This window comes from Cyanistes caeruleus, chromosome 6, assembly GCF_971803275.1.
Source record: "Cyanistes caeruleus chromosome 6, bCyaCae1.hap1.1, whole genome shotgun sequence".
Taxonomy (NCBI): Eukaryota; Metazoa; Chordata; class Aves; order Passeriformes; family Paridae; genus Cyanistes; species Cyanistes caeruleus.
The window spans coordinates 19141208-19165529 of record NC_141706.1 but is presented as its reverse complement, the minus strand read 5'-3'; the positions used below and the strand labels follow the sequence as shown (position 1 = coordinate 19165529).

The 24322-nt window shown below is 35.9% G+C and overlaps 1 protein-coding gene across 50 annotated transcripts in view; it reads left to right on the top strand.

Moving 5' to 3' along the window:
• Positions 1–24322, top strand: part of SOX6 (SRY-box transcription factor 6) — a 369681-nt gene that overhangs the window by 320428 nt on the left and 24931 nt on the right. For all 50 annotated transcript variants that reach the window (XM_086893202.1, XM_086893189.1, XM_086893212.1 and 47 more), the window contains one exon: positions 18704–18812. In XM_086893202.1, the coding sequence (XP_086749328.1) occupies positions 18704–18812 (109 nt within the window). The remainder of the gene's footprint in view (positions 1–18703; positions 18813–24322) is intronic.

Here is a 24322-nt window from a genome sequence, read left to right as displayed (position 1 = left end):
ATTAAGGCCAGGTTTGTAATGGGAACCAGGTGCAGAAGGCTGTGGGTATGAAATCTTGTCAAGTCTGTTCCTCCAACCCCAGAGATAGAAATATTAAAGCTGCTCATGAATTGTTAACTTCGTATGTAATGTATGATACGACCTTTATTTGATCACATGCTCTTGCTCAAATGCTATTTACATCTAGGTAGTCACACTCATGCTTATCAGTGCACCTACTAAATTTCTTTTTTTTATAGATTTACTTTGTATGCTGCGTGTAGAAAGACATACAAATAATGTATTTGAAATTTGCACATTAAAAATACATGCTCACTGAAACTGTGGAACTGACAGGGAAAAGACAAAAAGATACAGTGCAAGATCTCTGGCATATGTAGGTCATCTAAATTTGCAGATAATTTAGCTTTGGTGACAGCTTATGGATCCAGTTTACACCTATATAAGAATTTTCTATGTGACCTTTGTTTTTAAACCTTTTGCTCAATTACTTTACTTTCAAAAATTGTCATTATAAAATTGGTAGTTTGTGCATTTCAGTTCCAATGCATTAGATGTTAAGTGAAATTCATAGTCCCTCAAGCCATGTAGAAGCTGATTAAAATAAAATCTAAATTATTTTTTTCTATTAATTAAATTATCAAAATGAATTGAGTGAAAAATATGCAAATTTGCAAACTATAAATCACAGAAATGTTACTGGACCATAAATTTAAAAAAATGTTTGACCAGCCCAATAGTGATATACATATATAAGAAAATAAAAGAGAACATACCTAGGTATAAGCTTCCGATATGAAATGTTATTATTTGAATTACTGTATACACATGTATATAGAGGCATACATATGTATACACACATACACTTCACACTTCAGAGGATAGAAACTTCCCATATTAGGTGAACTTTTAAAATTTTTCATGCCTTCAGTTGAATGCCAGGAGCATGTGGTAACAAAATACTCTTTTCAGGTAAGAAATCAACACAAACTTTTGGTATCAAGACCTATTTTTACACTTGACTATTGGCTGCTAGAGGTTTGGCCACTACCTGTACTCAACAGTGCTCTTGCTGAACACAGTTATGATTTTTTATTTCTGTTGTCAGGGCTAATTGAAGAAGTTGTATAACTTAAGGTATTAGACCAAATTAATAATAGTGTTAATTATAATGATGATGATAATAATAGTAATAATGAGTAGTTGTCCCCTTTCTTCTATTGCCTTTCCAGCTCAAGGAAAAAATGCCAAATACACTGTTTTTTCCCTTGCATGTGGGATTTAATGTGAAAAGGATACAGACTTTGCCCCATTTTGGTCTTCTCCCTTAAATTTTGGAGCAGCTGAAAATTCAAAAGGAACAGAATTAGACTGGAACATGTCTCAGGGATGTGTTGAAAAATTTGCACAAACCAACAAGGATTTTTTTTTCCAAAAGATGATGTTTTACCATAAAGGATGGTGCCTTTCTGATGACTGTAACAGCATAATGATCTTATACACAATACATTCCCAAGATACTCAAGAGAATTTACAGATATATACTGAAATTTATTCTGTGTTTTTATTATACTTCTCCACAAAACAATGAAGATAGGTTGAAAATTATTGTTCAAGCATAAATTTGCTAGAACAGGAATATATTCATTGATTTTAATTGTGGGTCAGAATAGCAGCTGCACAATCCTATCATATCACTTCCTCAATTGTCCTGAGAACTACAGAATACATTTGCATATTATTTCACACTTAGATACAAGCAGAGACATCCACAAAAGTTACTTCCATTTTTTTCCAGGCTCTGTGTATTCCTCTAAGTAAATTTGCTATACCAAATGCATTGCCAATATAACTCTCTACTGCAGCAGATAAAGTACAGCAAGGATAAATTTGGATTGCTTTCCCTGATACTTCATTACTTTCTAAAATTAAAAATGTCTCCCATTTCTCAAGTGTCATTAGGCTGCATCAATTGGTATGATAAATTCAAATACACTCCCTGTTGTTTAAGGATATTTACTAAGCTGCCTGTTTGTGGAATTATACAATACTTCTTGCTGGCTTAACTGTTCTGCTTCAATCAAATGAATAAGCATGCTAACAGGTAAAATTGTCTTCTTTTATCTCAAAGACTTGAGCCAATAGTGTGAAACAGTGTTTGCAAGTTTTTGTTTGAAATCTGATTAATAGAGTTTGACCATGCTTAGTCCTTTATTTGTTTATTTTCACAAATATTCATGCAAACTCCATGAATATTTGTGAAAATATTCATTTTCATTTTTATTTCTATGAGTGTATTTACATATGGACATGGATATTTGTGCACAATTAAGCATTTGCACTTTAAGCCCAAATTTCTCAACCCCTCAATAAGAAATGGAGGCTTTGAGGCAGTACCCACTGACCAAATGAGGAAGGCAATATCAGGGAGATCTTCCAGCCCAGATGAAGTGTCAATGCTAATTATAGATCTTTACAGCAGCTCCCTGAACTCTGCAGCAATTTAATCTAGGGCTGCTGAAGGACTTGCTGCACTATCCCTTACCATTGCCATCTCTTCCCTACCAGTGGTATGCCTCAGGCAGATTCATTGTTTTTTCTGTACAGTTGAGGTTTTCGGGTGCAGGACCTGATAGAAGTAAGAGCTTTTCATTACCTAGGATGTCTGAGAGAACTTCCAGTTGCCTTTTTTTCCCCCCCCCAGGTAATTTAAGGAAAAGTTGCATTATCATTGAGTCAGGCACAGAAAACAATGCCATTTGTCTCAGGTGACTAACTACAGCATAAATCAGAAGTAGGAAACCATTGAGCATTTAAGTGTATCGTTCTCACAGAACTTTAAAAAGTTAGATTGTTAAAACACTGACATTCAGACACGTATAGAAATTTCTGAACCTCCAGTGGTGGTTTGAAAAGATAAGAAATACTCTAATTTCTGGATAAAATGTTCATGCATATAGCTTATTCATCTCTAGTCACATAATACTAACTCTACAACCAGGTCTATCACAATTGGAAATGCATAACAGGGTAATAAATGATACTCAACATCAGATTGCTCATATTAAAATCTTATTCAACTCATAGTAAGCTGTTATAGCACTACTTGAAACCTAAAGTATGCCTAATCCACAAGCTGAAATTGCCCAGCTTACATCCTGAAAATCTACAGACAAACATTAATTTTCCACTTTTATGCCTATGGCCTCAAACATGTTACAAGTGCTTCTATAAGAAAGGCTAGAAAAACCTATCAAATTTCTCTTCTAGTCCACTTGCTGACATTCATTAACTGAGGGAGAACATTGAGATGTGGTTTTGGAAAGATCTCCTCTCTACCTCCAGCCATTACAAAGCAATTTATTAAACATTCAGTAAGAGAAGTGGACACTTGTGGTTTAATGTCAGACCTGTGTTGATCAGTAGCTGGGTGCATGATTTCACTGTTATCTTGCCAAGGGCTTCTTGAGACAGCAGGTAATGTGAGCATTCCTATCTTCCTGCCATTTTCTTTGCATCCTTGAGTTCAGTTGTGAAGTAACAATTTCATTATATGCCTATTTGGATGAACTGTCTTTTTTACATACATAGAGATTCTTGCTTTGTGCATCCCACTTTTTCAATTTCTAAAGCACAGGAACACTCTTCGCTGTATTTTGGATGCTGGTACATTTGGTTTACATTCTGTTTAGAAGCCATCATTGGGAGGATGTGCATTAAAGCTGTATACAAAGTGAGTCACTGACACATCATGTACTGTAAAACTTGGTCTGTCAGAGGTTCAGCAGTTTGCCAAAATTTATTCAGCTGCCAGCTCCCTGCCAGAATTCTGTTCCTCAAGCTCTTTGAATACTATGAATAAGATTAGGTTGTATAGCTGCACTCTTCCTCCCAAGGGATTCCTCTTTATCAAGGGGTTACCTGCATGACCTTTGCATAACTCCTGTGATTTATTCTCCACTGTCACACCACAGATCACGCTGTGTCATTTCAATGTCTCATTGAGGAAGTGTATGCCAACTCTTAGGACTTCCATTCAGAAAGAACCCAAAACTTAGAAATACAAGGAAGATCTTTTCTTGTAGGTCTGCTCTCTTTCATGCAAGGTTTATTTTTCCTCTTTCACTTCAAGGATCAGTCTGAATTAGAATGCTCACAGTTATAAACTGACCCTATATAGACTAGGATGCCTATCAGTGTTTGCAATAACCAGCATGCTCTGCTGTGCAAGATACCCATTCCATTTGGTCCAAAAGCCATCCAGCGTTGATCAGTATGTACTCAGTAGCAGGGACATGCAAAAGTAATGAACTGCAGTATGGAAAATTTGTAGTGCATGTGTGAGTTATCCTACAAGAGAAGGTGATGAAATGTACTTCTTGCTTGGCTTACCAAGCGATTTCCCTTTTCCCCCACCCATGCCATGTTACTGTAGTTACCATATGTGTTATAAGAACAAAAAGAATTCAGTTAAAAGGGAAAAAAAACACCCAATTTCCTGTTTTTGACCCCCCTTAAGTTCCCCTAATGTAAAGATTTTGCTACAGTAAGGATGCATCTCAGCACATGTGCCTCTGAATCAGGGACTGCATTACTTAATCATCCTTCAACTGCTATGAGATTCCAGTGCTGCAATGTTAGAAACGCTCCTAATGTGGTGCAGCCTATGGTTTAGGTAGTGGAAGTCTCTATCATTCTCATCACAAGGCAGAGGGGGAAATTTTCTTGCAGTGCTTGCAGTGATCTACTACTTTGTGTCTCCTTTTCTACATGCTGCTGCTCTTCTCTGTTGCTTAACTTCACCCTTCTTTTCCTAGGGCTCTTGTAGTGTCTCATGAAAACAACACTTCCATTGCTGCTGTGTGTCACATCTTAATTAACTAATAGGACAGCACACAATTTCCACATTAGAATTTCTACTAACATCTCATGCTGTGAAGAGATACAGTGTTATTTCACCTCTTTTTGTTATTTTGTGGGTATGTTCTCTATACAGCTGCATTCTTGTTGCTAAATCAGCCTTGGATTTGACTTCACAACTAAGCTAAATGCTGACCCTTTTCCATAAGCAAAATACACAATTTATCACATTTTTGATTGCTTGGAGTAGCAAAGGAATGGAGATAAAATTTAAAACTTCATTGTGAGTTGTCAGTCACTTTTTTTCTCTAATAATTCTATTTTATAACTGATGACAGAACTCATTTAGGATCAGACCATTTTAGGCTGTGCTTTGATACAAACCAAAGCAGTTACATCTCCTGAGATGAAGATCCTTAGTAGATTTGAAAGGCAGTAGCTGTCTTGGTCTAGCATGTTACCTCTCCAGTGCAAACAGGTTCTTAGCATCTTTAGCTGCAGCTCACTGCCTGCTCAAGGACAGAACTGACTGAGAGTGATTCCACTGTAAAAGCTGCAAAGGCTTTGAAAACAAAAGCTTCCCGTTTTATTAAACTGAAATATTTCACTGTTTGATTTTTCAATAGCTGAATCAGAAGTTTTAAAGTACCGTGGACTGTTTGTGGGGACCAGCAGGTCAGAAGTTGAGGGATGGGACAGAACTTCACTCCTGCATACCATGTCCCTGAAAATGCACTTTGAATGTATTGCAGGATAGGAAATGAGAGTGAGGGAGGGCACAGATAGGAATGTGAAGATCCTGTAGTTTAAATGGTGGATTTACAGCCAGATAGCTCCAGAGTATATAGCTCTTTCCTTCTTTTTGGCATTATCCCTTTCAGTTCTCCCAGTATATAATAATTTGAAATTCCTCTTAAGTCTCTGTTTCTAAACCCTAAGAAGCAGCAAACCTGAGCCTTGCTGTTTGCATGCTTCTGATATCAAAGCCTCCTATCCCAGTGAGGCCCTTAGCCATAGGAGAGGTTTGAGGGAGGAGGAGGAAGAGATGTTTTTCCTTAGCTGCTGCATCACATTGGAGGGTGGGGAGGGGAGAAGGAGCAGACATAGTTTTTAATATTCAAAATGGAGGCTGGGATGTGACCGCTGTCTGAGCCTGACATTCTGCTGCCTACCACTGTTTCCCTTAGCTGATGTGACCATGGGACTGGAGCTGGGTGTAGATTGCTACCTGGTGATGAAGAGTGCCCATCCTCTCAAGGAGTCAGGGAGAGCTTTGGTTAGCCTGATTTGCAGAAGCTCATACCCCAGACATATCTTGTACTACAAATCTAGCAGTAAAAAGATATTTTCCTTTATGTTTAAAAACCTGTGTTACAGATTTTCAGGAAGTATTTATTTATTCTTCAAATTAGCTGGGTGGGAGAATTAGCTAAACAGAGATGGATTTAGAGGACAGCACAATGCAGCAAGATTAAGAAACCCTTTCCATGTGAATTAATGAATTTCAGACTGCTTTTCATAAACTAGTTTTTCAGAAGTCGTCTGTGAAGCCTTGTATAAAGAATTTTTAAAGGTAACTTAATGGGATGGAGAAAAGGTTTAAAATTATCTACAGGGGTTGTTGCAGGAGATATTAAATATTGATTTATCTTGGAGTAAGAATCATACTAAAGAGTGAGGCTTGTAGTCAGATCAATTTATCTGGAATACAAACTATATGGCTGTATTTAGTACAAGTCAACATGAATCTTAAACAAGTAGATGTGAAAAGTTGATCATTTAATCTAAATCAATTGGTTTTCCAAATCTTCAATTAAAAAAGAAATCTGAACAGTTCAAACTGGACTGCTCCTAAATGCTTCAGGTAGTTTATCTTAAAAAAATGCTTAATTTAGTAAGCCATGCTATATCCTCTGCACATCTTGTTGTAACTAGGAATAAAAATACATAGTCCAAGACTTCTCCAAATCATGAGTTTTTTATACTTCAAACTTAAAATCCCAATGTAAATAGTTAAGTAATCTGGCAAATAACACTGCAAGCAATTTTCTGCTATTTGCCACTGCTGCTGAGCTGCCAAGGTTTTGGTCATAGTATAAAAGTTGGCTCTGATTATTTTTAACCACCTAAAACTGATTAGGCTGTTTTCAGGAAGAAATAGATACCAGTATCCAGCTAGTGGTAGTGGCTAAAACATTTTTCAGTACGTAAAAGAGTACATAGGTCTCCAGTAGGAAATCCTTTATCCAAGCGTGACATTAAAGCAGGATGTCTCAGATAATTTAAGTGTTACATTTGCTTTTGTTTGTACTGTTTTCTTTAAACATATTCATTAAAAAAGAGCAGAGCCTTTAATGTTCCATGACTGAAAAATCCATCAAGCAGATTTATGGCAGGGGCAGTGTGGCATAACAGCCAGTGGACTGGCTTAATGTGCAGAAGTCCTGGGTTCAGCTCTTATCTTAATCATTGACTTTCTGGGTAACCAGAAGATAATAATTTCCCCTCTCTGTGCCTGAAGATTCAGTTACCAACTTCCTTTTTAAAATTATTTGGGTATTACTAATGAGCAGTTGTAAGTAATGCAATTGTCTACATATATCATAGCAAAAAGCTCCAAAATGTTGATTGCTTCCCCAGAACAATATTGTTCTCTTTCCTGTGAGACAGAGCTATAAAACATGATCACAGTTATAAAGCATACAAGTATACAAAGGAGTAAGGAAAGTAATGAGACAGGAAATTCCCTCTTACAGATTGTATTTATCCACAGAACAGCAAAGAATCTTCCACTGGAATGAGGTGCTGGAATGTTCCTTCAGTGAATTGCATGAACTTTTCCATGTATATCAACTAGAGTGGGTGAACAAGGATGGGGAAAAGAGAGAAAAAGATACATTTAAGTGCAGAGAGCTGTAGTAGGACCCAGTTTATACTTATCCTGAAGATGAGGTAAAAAATAGGTCTTAAGTAGGACATAAGTGGCTAATTTATGGGTGAAACCACTACTTTTGAAACACCCATTCAAGGTTGGTGGTTAAGGTATAAAAGCATTTTCTAAATTGTATTGTTGCCTGTAACTGAAGAGTATTTAATGGATAGCTTATCTAAAAAGTTGAGACAAATTTTTCATGACAAAAGCAAAAGAAGGTTTATAAAATCATTCTAGTTTAAATGAAAAGCTAGAGAATGGATTTTTGCCAGTGGCATTAGCTACTGACTGTCAGTTTTCTCTGCTTTTTGCAGCAGTGAAAACACATGGGTTTTTTCCACCCATACATAGGTAGTTATTTTGCATTTAGGATGGTTTCAGGTGCAAGAATTCCTGGATTCTGCATGGAAAAAAAAAAATAAATGCAGTTTTCAGTTGTCCTTTTAAAGTCCTCTGTCATTATTTTGATTCATAATTCCTTCATGGAAGAGCTACTCTTTCCGAGACATGTAAATCTCTCCCATTATCTAGGAAGTACATATTTGCCTGCATTTGCATGTCAGATATCCCAAAGGGGGATTTTATCCTACTTTATCAGTTGACTTTTGTTTTTTTGGGTATTTTTGGTTTGGTGAATGAGCAACCTGGTCTAATGGAAGGTATCCTTGCCTATGACAGGGGTGTTAGAACTAGAACTGGATATTCTCTATGGTCCCTTCCAAACCAAACCATTCTCTGACTTTGGGAATTCATAGTCTTCATAAAACCAATTTGGGCTGCTTTTGCCTTGACTATAAGTTTTAAAAACATTAATCATGAATAATTTAGTTCCAATTATGTTAGGGAGATCAGTAAGTAAATATAGCAATTTCAAAGATGCAGAGTTATTCCTTTGCTTCAGCCAGGCCATTGCTAATGCCAGGCTTTTTCTGCTCAAATAGATACTTACTGGACTGTGTTTTTTGCTTTATGGTTTTATTCCTAAACAAGAATAATTCTTTGTACTAGAAGGTCTTCAACCTACCTGTCTCAAAGGGAAAAAAGAATAATCAGTAAGAAGGAGAAAGCATCTTTTTGAGCCTGGAAAAAAACAGGCTCAAATTAATTTTTATTCTCAGACTCCATGTAAACATAAGAATTCCATACTTTGGTCCTGATTCAGTCACGTGCATTTAGTCCATTCTTCATGTACTCCCTTAGACTTAAGTACTGATTATCTGTGTCCTTGAGGCCTCTGTTGGACTTGAGTGAAAGTATTTTGGCACTTTAGAAGATTAAGGCCTATATGAGGCTGCAAGAACTTGTAACTCACTGATTTGTTTTCTTTGTTTTTGTTTATTTTTTTTTCACAGTTGCATGAAGATTAAAGACAGGAGCTAGTTGAGGGGTACATTTATATTATCACAGGCATTATGTACATCATACTTGATATTGTAATCATGCAAACAGTAATCTTGCCTTCTTGACATAAACAGTAAGCAACACTTTTTCCTGAGGCTGAAATAATCACAGAAAAACATGGCAGTGATGGAGGTACAAGAGACAAAACACTGCATAATGATGTTATTATCATTGTTCCATTGTCACCCATCCTTACACCTTAGTGATATGATCATTTTCTCTCTGAAGATAACAAAAGAGGCCTCAGTATAAACAGAGCAGTGTATAAGCAGCAATCATAAAATGTAACCTTGAAAAGTGTATTTAAAATGCTACCAAAAAAAAATCATCTTGATAAATACAGAAAAAAACTACTTAATCTTTATATGCATGGTATGCAATTATATATTTACATCCAGCACAAGGCAAGGCATATACTTGAAAACAGTAGCATTTGGTGGGATTTTGCTAACTGCCTTGATTGCATTTCTAATTCTAAATATGAATATGAACATTTAAGCCCAAGTGTCTTTTGCATCTCCATTTTAAACTGCTTCAGGTGTATTCCTGAACATGGGATGGAACAGGCATGTCTAGAGGCTTGTGTTGTTTATAGAGGTAAACAAAAGGGGTGGGTACCCCCAGTGACTCATTTGTGATGTCTAGGGTTAGATATCTGTGCTGCCAAAGCCTACAGAATTTACCCTAAGGGACCTACTCAAACCTATGCTTACAATATACAATATTATTCATGTTCGAAGGTTGCTTTAAAAAAATGCCAATAGGTTTAGTTCCTTAAATGAAAAAATACTGGCAAATAGAGTATTTGAAATATTTGCTTTTATACCTTTATAACTACTAGCCATGTGTTGAGTAGGAAAGTTGTATTTATTGAGATTTGATAATTGATTATGGTGTCACAAAGTCGATGTTTATTAAAATTTTTCCAACATTATCCGATGTTGTCCAAAACTCTGACATGTGCCTGTCATAAGGAACAGCTGAAACAATGGAATGGAAGTATTTATCAGATCATAATCTGTCTTTCTCTTTGCTTTTATAGGCTTAAAATTAAACTTATAAAAGTCTGTTTATATATGCTTAATTTTTCATATTATTCACAAAAGAACATCAGATTGCTTCTGAAGATGTTTGACCAGTGACATGTGTGCATGTCTGTCTGGTTGTGTGTTTTCTGGATTTTTTTAAGACCTTTGTTGTCTCAACTCCCTGTGTCGGTAGCAGCTGAAAGCAACAGCTTTGTGCTGTTGAGGTTTCCAGAACACCACAATGAAATTGAAATTGGTGACTTTTTTTCCTGCCTCTTTTATTTTCCATTCCAAAAAAATTGTTGTGCTGAACCTAGAATAGTTTTTCTAGTTGTTTCACTGCTGTGGCTTCTTGCTAAAACTGGATTTTCAGCCTGGAATATATTACTAGGTGATTAAAAAAGTGAAGGAGATTCACAGTTTTGAACTAGTAACCAAATTCTGTTCTGATTCTAATGTATGAGAATAACTTCAATGAAATTTAGTCACAAGCATAAACATCCAAGGAAACAAGCAGATATATGTACAGAATCATGAAATTGCCTAAATTTGGTAAAAGCATTTTTGTTCACTTTTATGGCATTTAAATGGCTCCATTTTAAAATACTTGGTGAAAATGAGGCCATAATCGACAAGGTCCAACCACCTGCAAAATTAAACTTAAATACACATATACATTTATTCGTTTAAATGTATAAGTATGTTCCTTAAGCCTAGGAAAAACCCCTTTGTTTTGTCATATCCTTGCACTTTTATTCTTGTAAATCAAATGTTAGAAATTTAAATGTACATTGTAAATGTCCATGAGTAGCTATTGAATTGCTTCCATTAGTCACTTTACAGCACAGAAAAAACCAAACCACAGTCCTGCTATTTCCTAGTAGAAGTCAATCGTAATTTGTGTTTATTTTTGTCTGTCTCTCAAAAATGCACATGTATGTGTTTAATTAGAAGAAAATGTTGGGGTTTTTTTAATGGCTGCATTCAGATTCCTTCTAATTACAAGGTAGATTATAGATTTGATCTATACCCTTTACCAGTTCTTCCTTAAATTTAGCGATCTTATAAAAGAAAATTAACTTGTATCCCTAGAAGGCTCCCAGTTAATCATCTGTGGTGTTGGTCAGGAGCATCAGAGAGGACGAGGGAATTTCTCTTTGACTCAAGGCCTTTCTCTTTGACTCATGGCCTATACTCTGGAACAAGAGATTTGACTATCTTAGCATGTTATTAACATGCTAAGATACATATAAATAACATACAAATGTTATTAACAGTCATAAAATTATCCAGCTTTTTTAGAAACAAGTGACAGGCCAAACTTTGGATGCTTTCTGACCCCTGGGAAATTCTACAGCATTCATACAGAATTATGCAGAGTGTAAAGTAGTAACTCCTTTTGTTTGCTTTTCATTTACCAGCTGCTAATTTAACTGATTGTCCCTTTGTTTTTCAAGGACTAGTTTCTCCTCAGTCTGTTGTGGAATTTCACAGCTTGGGTGATATTTTTTTTTTTTTCTTTTAATCCTTACCTTCTAGTCAGTATATCATTTTACTGTAGGCTGCTGCCAAAGTTTGCTGCTGAAACAAAGAGTTAATCAGAATGGTCTCAGATACTGCCATGCATCGTGCCTTCGTACATGAATAAAAAGTTGGAAACCGCATGAAAGCAGTAGTTGGGTTACCACACAACTGGATATGCTTAAATCTGAACGCTTCATAACTCTAACTACTGGGGAGTTGCAAACTTATAAATAACCTTGCAATTGGTTAAAACCATATTAAAACCATATGAACAAAGACATAAAGCATTTGGTTAAGGGGGCTCAGTAAATGCAGTAATCCTGTTGAAAGTAATCTAACCAGGACAGATCCATAGCTTAGGAGTGCCTGCAAGCATGGCAATAGTTATAGAGATGGCAATATTTCACGTGCAGAAGGGCATAATATTCTCCTTAGGTGGAAATATTTGCTATCATGTTTTTTTTTCCCCCTCTTTTCAAAAATAATTTTGAATTGATACACTTCCCACTAGAACGAGTCTTCTATGCACTGAAGTCTATAAACATCTTAGTATCTGCTGAATGCTCCTGATAATCAGAGAATTCATTTAAATCATTCTTATTTATATTCAAGATCAAGATGGCTCCTGCTCACACGAGCTGAGAAGAAGCTCCTGGAATTCCGATCCTTAAAATCAGGCTTCCAAAATGATTAGCTGAAGACAGTGTTTACAAGTAGGCTATATGCATTGGCATTCGGCATTCACTTTTTTTTTTTTTTTTTTTTTTTTTTTGGCTTTAGCCCATTGGTTTCTAGACTCAATTTTTTTCTAGACACTTTAAATTTTGATGAAATCGCAATTCTCAATTTTGACTCCAGAACCTGGTTCTTAAAAGAAGTCTCAGAATGTGACAAACACTGTGAAATTCTGTTTCTGAACATTGGAGTATTTTTTGCTTGTGACGGTCCTGCACATGTAATATTGTCACATGGAAGCCAGCTGAGGCTTGCCAGGCAGGCAAAGAAATTTTAGTGTAAATTCCCTGTTATCTGCTTTTAACCTCTTACTTTTCAGTTATGCTTTAAAATGGAAGAATATATTTTAAAGGGGACCTAGTGGCTTCTCTCTCCCCACATCTTTTCAAGCAAGCTGTTTGCTTTGAGCACTGCAGTGTGATGCAAATCTGTAGTCTGTTGCAGGGATGCTGGTCCATGCTGTATATTACTGGAACAGTTTATGAACAGCATAGGGGCTCTCAAAACCTGGAAGCAGCAGTATTTCAGGGTGAAAAATCACTCACTGTGCCTCTCTTGGTCCCTGAGACCAGTGAATTCAGGTGTTTCATTTACAGAAAAAACAAAGAAAAGGGCAGATTGTGTCAGCATAATAGATGTCAGCATATCTGTCAGTCCCAAAACCTGTAAATCCTTGGAAAAGGTACACCTTTTATCTTGTAGTATCTTAAAATAACAGCTTTCCTACAATAAGTTTTCCTGCTTTGCTAATTTAATTTTTCTGTTTTCTTGGAGCAGCTCCTAGTGCTATGACATTGAAAATGAGTCCTAGACATTCACCACAGTTCTGCAAAACCAAGGGCCACGTTTTTAATTATAACAATAGTGCCACTATTGTGTTTATCTCCTCTGCCATCCAAAGAATTCCAGCAGTTGCATGCCTGCACACTAGTAGGATGATTGACATTGTTGTAATAAGGTTAATGTTTAAACTTCCCACCCATAACTAAAATATCCAGAGATAAGGCTGAAAGTCAATTTGTAATTATCCCTGCTGTGCCAAGACATTGCAAAAGTGGAGGGTAATTTAACTTTTCAGTCCTAGCTGTTAAAAAGTAGTAAAAGAAGGCGAAAAGCTCGGGGCATTTGTATATTGAGTTTGCAGGGAGGGGTAAAAAGGAGTTGTAATTCCTCCTTTTTCAAACTGGGAATGATTTTCTCTGTGTTCTACTGAAAATGTCCTTTTTATGTTTGGAATACATTAAGTTGTTTGCTGGTTGTTTACTGTCCACAGTACATGAAGGGAATAGATCATAGTTAGCAAATAAGCTACTAGAACATTTAGTATAAAATAATTCAATTGAAATACATTTCATACATAAAGACAACATGTGATAATTATTTGTAGTCATTCTAACTAAAGCACTGTCCTCAGAAGAAATAATATCCCTTCAGTCATATGTTTTGTGGCTTCTGTGAATGACCCATATTAATTCAATTTCTAGAAACTGGCTCTTTAAATTAATGTTGGGTAACTGCTTCCATGCTAGACTATTGAAATAAAAGTATTACATCATTGTCCAAACATGTCTACTTCAATAAAAGTATTTGTTTGCAAAAAAAGATATATATATTTTAAATCTTTTACACAAAGATCAGGATGCATGCCATTTTCCATTTCAGGCAAAGCATACATTTCAGATGTGGAAAAAGTAAGCATGTTGAAATAATTTGAGGCATGGGAATAGTCAGATCAGTCTTGGTAATTCAGAAGGGAGGGGTGCCCAATGTATTATTATGTTTCATATATTATTTTTCAAGCGATGGATGCAATCAGTCATCTTCTCACATATGGTTTGAAAAAAAATTGTCTTGCTGGCAAGTAAACTGTTATTTAAGTACACAATCCACGGTACTACAGAAACAGTTTTGCCAAACTTGTCCAAGTATTCTCACATCCTTAAAGATGGTATAAATATCATTTATGGCAAGCCGTTTACTTCAGACTATATGGAATGCCTTCCTGCTCCCCTGATCTAAGTGTCCCAGTTTGCATTATGGCCTTTATTGCTTCTGTTTGATGGAGTGATCAGTAAAAATTTAATGACACTATAAAATAATAAAAATGTCATTAATTTACCACGGATCCTGGATGCAGTGGTTGTAAAGTTACATTAATAAACAGAATATTTTTTACAACAAAAAGCATTGTTACGTGGGAACGTATAAATAACACACATAAATTTAAGAGCAATTTTACTGTTAGCACACACATTATTATGGAATAGCCAATAAGTGTATAAAACATAGTATATAAAATTTTATGAAAATATACTGTGCACATCAAAAATTCAGCTTTTATCTAAGTGCAGAGAAAAGCCATTATTGTGTGCTTACTGTTTCATTGCTGTTCTTTCACAAGATCACAATTTTATATTTGTTTCTAGTCATTTGAAGTTTGCAGCCTTTTCCAAGGCAGGGGCTAAGGCTTCCTTTTGCTTTACTTGGTGCTTCACTGAATCATTCTTTTTACCTTCCACACGTGAAGAAAAAATTAATACTTTCTGGCAGAACGTGACAGAAAAGTTGCTAATTTAATGCAAAGCTAAAAATAATGCCAAAGGGGTTGAAAGGCTTGCTTGGCGACACTGGAAATAAGGGATAACTATCTAGCAGTCTATCTGTCATCACTGGGGCTGCTCCATCACTGACTGTGATAATATGTGAATATGATGGATGCCACAGCCTTGTGGCTCATAACATTTAACATTCATCAGCTCTCACTAACGGGGGCTTTATAATTTAAATATCTTTATTTAATATGCAACATCTACCTCATACATCATAATTTCAAAGCACTTAGAGAACCAACATTCCTGCAAGACAGTTGAGCAGACTTTAATTTTTTCAATAACTTTTACGTTTTCTGCATGTTTGTGACTGACAATGCATAAATAAGTGCCTAATCATATTACAGAATGGAAAATTAAGGTTTGGCTGTAAGAAGGTTCCTCTTCTCTTTTCTCATTTTGAAGAAAGGATTATTTTTGCTATGCGTTCAAAGTATAAAGAAGCACAAAGAATCTGATTTGTGTTGGGAAGTGCTTTCAGTTTCCTAATGCAAACTCCAACTGACTGTGTTGATCTTGTCATGAGAAAGGGTTGTCTGTGTCTTCCTAAAACTTTTTTTCTGAGATATAAATGGAAAAACTTGAAGTATCTATACAGTACAAGCTCCATAGCCATTAGAAAAATAAGGAAAAAAAAAATGTTCAAAATAGGGGTCAAAAGTGCTTTTCACAGGGGAGGAAACACCTGCACTGTCCATAGCAGTGCACTTTATTACAAGTTCACCAAAGTTTTCTGCTAATAGAAGTTAGGCAGGCAGAAATCAATCCAGTAGTTGATGCACATGTGTGCAGATGTATGTGTAGATAACATATTTGTTCATGCAGCTATGTATACCAATTTATTTTTAATGAAGGCATGTCTTTTTTTTTTTTTTTTTTAATCTAGGAATACAAAGCAGAGAATCAATCTTCATCTCAGTCATACCAGGGGAAATGTGTACTTTTAAAATATTTTTAGTCTATTTTCTCTAGGATGAGTTTAATACGGGAGCAAAGACATATCCCACTAAAAAGGATTTGAGCTTAGTGAAATGAGTTTATTCTCTTACAATAAATGTCATGTGAATTTGTTGTCTTTCATGGAATTGTAAAGGCATCTTCTAGATTAAAGCATTTTTAGTACTGGGGAAGATTTTCTTATTTTTTAAAGTTCTCTGAATCTGTGTAAAACCAATGCAAATATTGACCATTCTTTTCTATCATCATGATGACAATTTTTAGTAAAAAAGGCAAGCAAAGGAATGACTTCAAAAAGCATTTCAAAGACTTAAGTATATCTAGCTTTGTTAAGCCATCTCATGAGTTAGGAGGGGGTTATAAAGTAACTATAAATACAGCTGCTTTTTTTTGACAAGAGCAGATATTTTTATGGCATAAGTGCTTTCATTTTAGTGTTTCTGAACCTTATCATGCAATTTTTTCTTCTCTCATTTCACGTCAAAATATTGATATTCTTGTAGAAACTTTTTCTATTTTTTTTTTATTTTTTATTTTTGGTAACAGAATATTTCTGGTAAAATCAAAGAGAATGAATGACTAGAAAGATATTCCAAATGTGCATGTTGATATGTAGCTAGGTCTGTTGATTTTTATAGTGGAGAGGTATTCCTCTTTTTCTGAAACACACTTAAAGGCTATTCTCCCAAGACTACTGAAGGTGCAGTATTAACATCCTTAAGAAAAACCTTTAGTGAAAATATTTTGGAAGAGAAAATAAATGTGCCAAAAGCTGTTTTCTTAGCACTGATCTTTGTTTTTATCTCAACTGCAAATCAGCCCTTTGCAATGGAACACAGTATTCTTGATAAACTTATTTTTCATTCTCTCCACCCGTAAGACAGATTCCATCCTGATGATTCAAGTGTATTGTTACAATGCAGAACATTTTTCAGTAAAACATTGGGCCTTTAGTATTGTACTGCCTTTCTGCAGGCAAATTTTATTTGTAACTCTTTCTTTACTCTTGAGTTCCTTTGTGTGTGTAAGCTCCTTCATCAACCATGGATTTTACAGTAGAAAACAAGTGATGTAATTAAGCAAATATAAAATGCAGAGTTACTTGTCTGACAAGCAGGAGATTCTGAGGAAACTTTAGAAATGTATTTAGTACCTGAAATGCCTCAGCTGCATGTTGTGGCAAATCCAGTGTCAGATTGAGCTTTCTTTTCCTGTGCAAATTAAACAGAGAATAATTTTAAAAATCCATGGCTGAAGGAACTGAAAGCATGAGGAATCGAAACAATTCCTCACTCTTCCTGATGGGGTTTCATGACTGAAACAGAATGACAATAGAAAAATAATAATATTGGAAAGCAGAAGTAGTTGGAGCTGGAGCAAATGAGGAGTCAAGGCCATGTTTTGTCCTGAAGTACATTTCCAAGTTTCTACCATCTTCTAGGAGAGAAACCTCACAATGTTTTCTCCTCATGTCTAGTATGCACAGCGCTGAACTAGGTCATTGAACAATAGACTGAACAGCAGTCAGCACTCTACTTCTGCATAATGCATTAAGTATAACATGGAGAAACTGTTCGGAGAGCTGAAAACTGGTATTTCGCATCTGTAAATTCAAGCTGACATGACATTTAATATTGTTTCATAGTAATGAACAAGGTTTCATTCATTCACAAGTACAACATAATGCCAAGTTTAATCTGAAGAGGTAACAACAAGGCAAGAGGGAAAACATGCTGTGTTCCTTCAAATGAGAACGCTAAATTAATGATAACCACTGAACACTTTGCTACTGATACACAGCACTACGGAGACCACTATTGAGAGAGACAATATTACACTGCCTTTATAATGCCCATGTCCAGGAGCTGAGTGAGGACCTGGGTTAACATATGAAAGACTTTTCTGTTTCCACTTTCTGGTTCCAGGTTTCTTATGGAAGTCTCCAGCTCTCAAAAGATTTCTGTTTTTCTGAGAATGGGCATTCTTTTTCTTTTTTTTTTTTTCTTTTTTCCTTTTTTTTTCTCCTTAAGTTCCCTTTTCACTGAGGTGCAACTTAAATTTCTAGACAAAATAATATTGGTGCTGTCCTCCATTATTCCTATTTGAAATATTTGTCTTTGGAAATCTCTGCATAAAATTCAGACTTGTGTTTTCGCAGAGGTATGAATGCAAACTTAAATCTCAGAGTGGGTAAAAAGTGGTTTTTTTTCATTAAAATACCAGTGCATTTCAATACAAACTCTTCTTTCAGCTTCTGAATTTTCATGTTTCCCAAATGTTGATTGTCTTTTTCAGTTTAAGTTGGAAAATAAGTGGAAAGGCAAAGTGAGCAGCATTGATCAGCACTGTGTGCTGCCAAGAGTGTTTTGTATTTGCATGTACAATCGTTTATGCATTATGGCACTGCAGATCAAAATAATCTCAAAGTTTCTGTATATGTTTCACATTTAAAACTGATTTTCATAAATGCAAACATTCAGAATCTGTAAGAAAAAAAAAAAGAAAAAAAAGTCCCTGAGCTAAAATTCTAATTAGACGCATTCATTATTTGTTCAGATTTAAAAAATATGGCATGTAGCGGTGCATACCCATATGCACTGGCATATAATGAGAACTATCCTATATGGAGCATTAAGAATCCTTCTGTTGTTTTCCAGGAAAGAACAAGGTTTGAAAATTTAGGCCCACAGTTAACAGGGAAACCCAATGAAGATGGAAAAATTGGCCCTGGTGTCATCGATCTTACAAGGCCAGAAGATGCAGAAGGTAAGTTGCAATTTTGACCATGGGTTATTGAACACTGCATCACAGGATGCTATGGCTGAAATACTGCCAGTGTCATAAGTACTGTCTATGCTACATTCCAGGGTAACACTTGATTGATTTCTGTCTGAATTTGTGAGATTTCAGTAAGTCCATATCAAAGTGTGGAGACATGAAAAGGACTGTGTAGCCCTTTTAGCCTCTGCAACACAATTGTCTTTTACCCAAGCAGCTGCCAAATAAGTGTTTACATTTTATATTCTTAATACAGTTTTAGGAGATATTGAGAAAATTATCTCAGGAAGGATATACATTCCTCATTTTTTGTAGTGTTTAGCAGCTTTGAGGAAGGTTAGAGCATTTTCAGAAATCTGCCCATCATGCATCACCTATTCAAGACTTAGGAAGCAGAAATCTATCCATAGGCAGCTATCAAATAATAATGGAAAAATACTTCATCTTTTCTGTATGAAAAGGTCTTTTTCATTATATAAGGCTTCAGTGCATTCATTTTAGCAAGAGTTTATATACATACATACATACATATATATATATATATATATATATATGTATGTATGTATGTATGTATATGTTTTCATGCCTCAGGTGGAAGTCAGTGTTTATCAGGACTGAGCTGAGTCTCTAGCAGGATTACCATGCATGCTCTGGAAGAGGATGTCATTGGGATCCTCCCTATCCTATGGTACATTAGGGGAGCACATGTACACATATAGGAGCCCTACCTGTCAGAAGATTAAGTACTATTCAGATACTATTCAGATTATGCAGGATTTTTCCCTCTCATTTTACTTCTGTTTGAGAATAATTTTGCCCTTTTTAAGCTGGGGAAATTCTAGTTATAGCTTAAGAAGGTGAAAACACCTCTGAATTTTTCCACTAACATCCAAACATCTGACAGATCCCAAGTCTGTTTTTTTTCTTGGATCAAAAGAATAGGAGCAGTAAACGTTAGGGAGCTGTTATTTATAAGCTTCGTTTATTCATCCTTAATACAATTTGACTGGCCACTGTTGTATCATCTATAAACAGAAAAATAACAAACAGAATGTAGGTTAAAAAAATAATTTCCAGACAGATGTTTTGCAATGATTCTTTATTTTCTAGAACAAAGGAATCAGGAGATACATGGACTTTCTAAAACACTTTTTGACCAATCAGTTATTTATATAGAGTGTTTTATAAGTAATGGGGTTTTTTTTGGTCAGTTTGGGTGAAAAGCTGTAAGGGGATACTTACAGATGCACAGTGACTGGTTTAGATGACATCAGGCCTCTGACCCCATTGTTGGTTTAGCTAATTTCCTTCAATTCATCCATTCTCTTCCTAGTGTCCTTAATTTAGTATCTTGATACCCCTCGTGGCACTGACAGCCTCCCCTGTTACTGGATAGTGCAGAGAGAAGCTTTGCCATATGTAACCCAAGCTACAGTGATGTGTGCCAGTTTAAGGACAGTGTGCATGTCTTTCTAGAGCTACTGGGGCACTTTGAGGCATGGTGTCTTTCCACATTAGAAATTTGAGTTCATTAATGGATTCAGATTTCCAGAATTTGTTTAGCAGCCAAGAGATATCTCTGGAAAAGAAATTCTGGGTGCACTGCTGATCTGAAAAAAAACATTGGCAGGAGTTCTAAACTGAGCTGCTTATTTGTCCTTCTTGTTGTAGACAAGGTGAATTTAGATGTTAGCTGGATGAAAGAAAAAGACATTCAAAATATAACCTGAGTTTTGCCCCGTATATTTGGCAAGCAGGCTAAGAGATGGCACTTCTAGCCTAACATAATTTACAGTGGAAGTGCACTGCAACAGCGCTGCTGAAATATCATCAGTTGAACTGTGGTCTCTGATATACTGTACCATGCTACAGACTCTGCCCAGCTTCTAATTATGGTGAAACTATTAGAGCTCTTACTGGGTTTGTCAATGTTTTTTATGCATGTTCCTATTATTTTGTGTTTCCAAACTTCAGCTCTGGGTTACTCTGAAACTTGACAGCTTACTCTTAAGAATCATAGAATCATTTAGTTTGGAAAAGACCCTTAGGATCATCAAGCCTGATGCAGCACTGCCAAGTTCATGATGAATCCATATCCCAGAGTGCTGAATCTTCTAAATACCTTCAGGGGTGGTGACTCAGCTGCTTCCCCAGGCAGCATGTCCCAATGCTTGTCAACATTTTCAGTAAGAAAGGTTTCCTTCATATCAAATCTAAACCACCCCTGGCACATTTGAGGCCATTTCCTCTTGTCCTATTACCTCTTCCTTGCAAAAAAATACTGACCCCCACTTCTCTGTAGCCTCCTTTCATGTTGTTATAGAGTGATAAGGTCCTCCCCAAGCCTCCTTTTCTCCAGGCTAAACATCCTCATCTCCATCAGCCTCTCATCATCAGACTTGTGCTCCAGACCTTTCACCAGCTTTGTTTCTCTTCTTTCACTTCCTGTAAGAATGCCTTGTTGCATTTCATTGTGTTGCCACAGTCACAATCTCGGCTGAATGTCAAAGGTTCCTAATAGGCATAGTCATGTTCTTCAAAGACTGCATGTGTTTCACACCTTCTTTCTGTATTGTCATTTTTACTTTAAATATTTTCTTCCTTCTTCTTCTTTTTTCTTTTCTTTTTTTTTTCTTTTTTTGTTTTTTTTTTTTTTTTAGATACTATTGGAATCCAGGCTGCTGTAGAAATTGTTAGCTAATATTTCTGTAGCTTATGTGTGCTGGTACACATATAAAACAGGAATAAAGATTCCTGAAGTAACATATTGATGGCCAACTTTTGATGCCCTATCTTTTCTTGTCAGAGATACATCCAGGTCTCTGAGGCCTTGTGACACAGTGAGTGGATGGCTGTTAGATCTGCCAGGTGGTTTTACTATCACCACCAGAATTTAAAGACTTCAGAGTTATGAAATTCACTACATTTAGAGAAGATATTTACAATTTTCAGAGTGTTCTCTTAAAAGGGTAATGGGGGCAGGTGTAGGGGTGGGGTAGTGGTGTAGCAGATTTTTTCCTAAGCTAAGGATTCCAAATTTAGTCCCACTGCTGGCCATAAACTGGGGGAAATGCAGTTTGGGTTTTATTCTAATCCCCCCAGTGGTCTAGAGCAAAGGTGCTCTGGAAGTGCAGTTTCACTCCCTGCCGACCTGCACATGTGCATTTCCATAGGAAACTAAAGTGAGCAGAGACGTAGTGCATGTCTGTCCATCCCAACAGGCATTTGAGATAGACCAGCTCTAGGAAGTTCTCCTGATTCCCATAGTTTTGAAACAACACTTAAGGTTCATGTAATTTGTTAGAAGACATACCAGCAGACTTCTGTTTTATGGAATGCCTTTATATCTAGCAATGATTTCTCTCTCCTCCTTACATAATTTCTATAACATATTGCTGTGATCTGAGCCTGACATGATCAGAGTCTTGTTTTCCTGTAATTTTAGAAGTGCTTGTGATACTAGCTCATTGACCAGAAGCTGAAACTACAGGTTTTTGGGGTTTTTTTCGAGTCATGAATTATAAGTATTGTAATTCTTTAAACTTAGAAATTAGACAAATATGAAATAGTATAGAATGGTTTTTTTAGCTTATTGTCCCTGCCCAGTGTGTGAAAACCTTTTCAAGATTAATTAAAGGTAAGATTAATTAATGGTTGCTAGTTGTACTTTCAGAGAAACAAAGTTGTCTTCAAAGTTTGTGTTGCTCATAATGAGCTAACAGTCATCTGAATGGAGGTCTGAAAATCATTAGCAAGAGCTTTATATTAAATATGACATAAACCAATACTTCTATTACTTCTTTAGCCACCAGGACTGATCTATCTGCATTAAAAATTATCCTCATACTGTATTTAAAACATTGCCACTTACTGTGACACCATTGATGAATAAGCCGCAGTGGTTATCCACTTGTGTCATTACCTGAAATCCCAGTTGCCATGTTAAAATATATGATACATCTGTACATATATCTGTACATATATTTGTAGTTAGCAAAATTCAAAAACTTGATTTGAAAGCCTCATTAACATTTGGTGACTGGTATCCAAAATTATAAACAACAGCCAATTAGAGAACTAAACAAGGATTTTTCTTTCCCCGGAAACATGAAAATTAATATTTTAAAGGACACAATTCTTCCTGTAGGTGGCTTCATAATTTTGAACATTTGGGGTTGTCAGTACTGAAATATAGCTAACAGAGGGATGGATGCACCAAGACAGCTTTGAACATAGGTGTAGTTAAACCCTCTCTTGAGCATGACTGACATACATCAGCTGACCAGAGTGTGTAGAGTGTAGTCAGGAGTCATAGGTAAGCCTGTAAGATCAGAAATCTATGTAATGGTTTAATATTCAGCATACTAAATACTAAAGTATCTGGTTCTCAGTTATTGAGAATATTGGATTATGTGAATAAGTTTTTGGTTCAGGCTCTAGAAAAAGGCTTTCCTTTCACAGATGCTCACTTTTGGGTCATTGTGCTGCTTCTTTTGAACTGTAAAATGTGCTCAGTGCTTATGGATACTTCTGATTTTGTGGATGTGGTCAAATTCTTTGGAAATTTGTAGGAAGTGTGTTAAGATTTTATTTTATAGTAGATAGAAATCTGCAGGGTAGACTTAACCCTCTTGTTGACAATTACTGATTTTACCTTAGCTCAGGTTGCATTGTGGTTTCCTTCAGTGGTCATATTTAGGGATTCAAATTCCATCAAAACCTGACCTTCATACCTACCAAAGAATTGGATCTATTAAAATGTAATTTTCTTGATTGGATCCTAGGTTCAGAGAAAAAAAATATCTGAATGCTATTGTTTTGCCACTATCTCACAGTGGGATTTTGTAAAAGAAAAAAACCTTATCTGTATCTGGTATTCCTTAGTGCAAATAAGATGCATTGCAAAGCTGAATTAATTTTTAGAAAGCAAATAGAAATAGATGAAAATGCCTTATTAGTATTTAACATTTAGTTCCATGTTCATTCATGTTCATATTTTAGAATCAGGGGCTTGTGAATTAAATATTTGGCCTTGCAGTTTGCCATTGGGGAAAACTTACAAAAAGAGTTCTGGGTCCTGTTTTGATGTTTGCATTCACATTTTTCACACTATAGTTTTCTTGATTCTGTAAACCTTTTGTTTAGCACTTGCTGCTTCTTCCTTTGATACGATTCTACCAGTGTGTGCTAATCATGAACCTGAAAGGCAGGTACATGTCTGCTAGTTAGGATAGAAACAGTTAAGTAATATGGTGGGATCTGTCTATCCATTTTGCTTGTATCTTTATATTTATTTGTCATTGTATTATACTAATGAGATTTTTCAAAGTATCCTAGAGGATAATTTCTGCTATGAAACTTAGCTGTAAAGTCAGTCCTCATCATGGGCTTGGCACCAGCCCATCCCCTTAAATTAATTTATTTAGTGTCGGAGTCCTTAGTGCCTGTGTCCTTCCTTGCAATGCTTGCTGTCTCTTACTTCAGCTTGTAAATTCCTT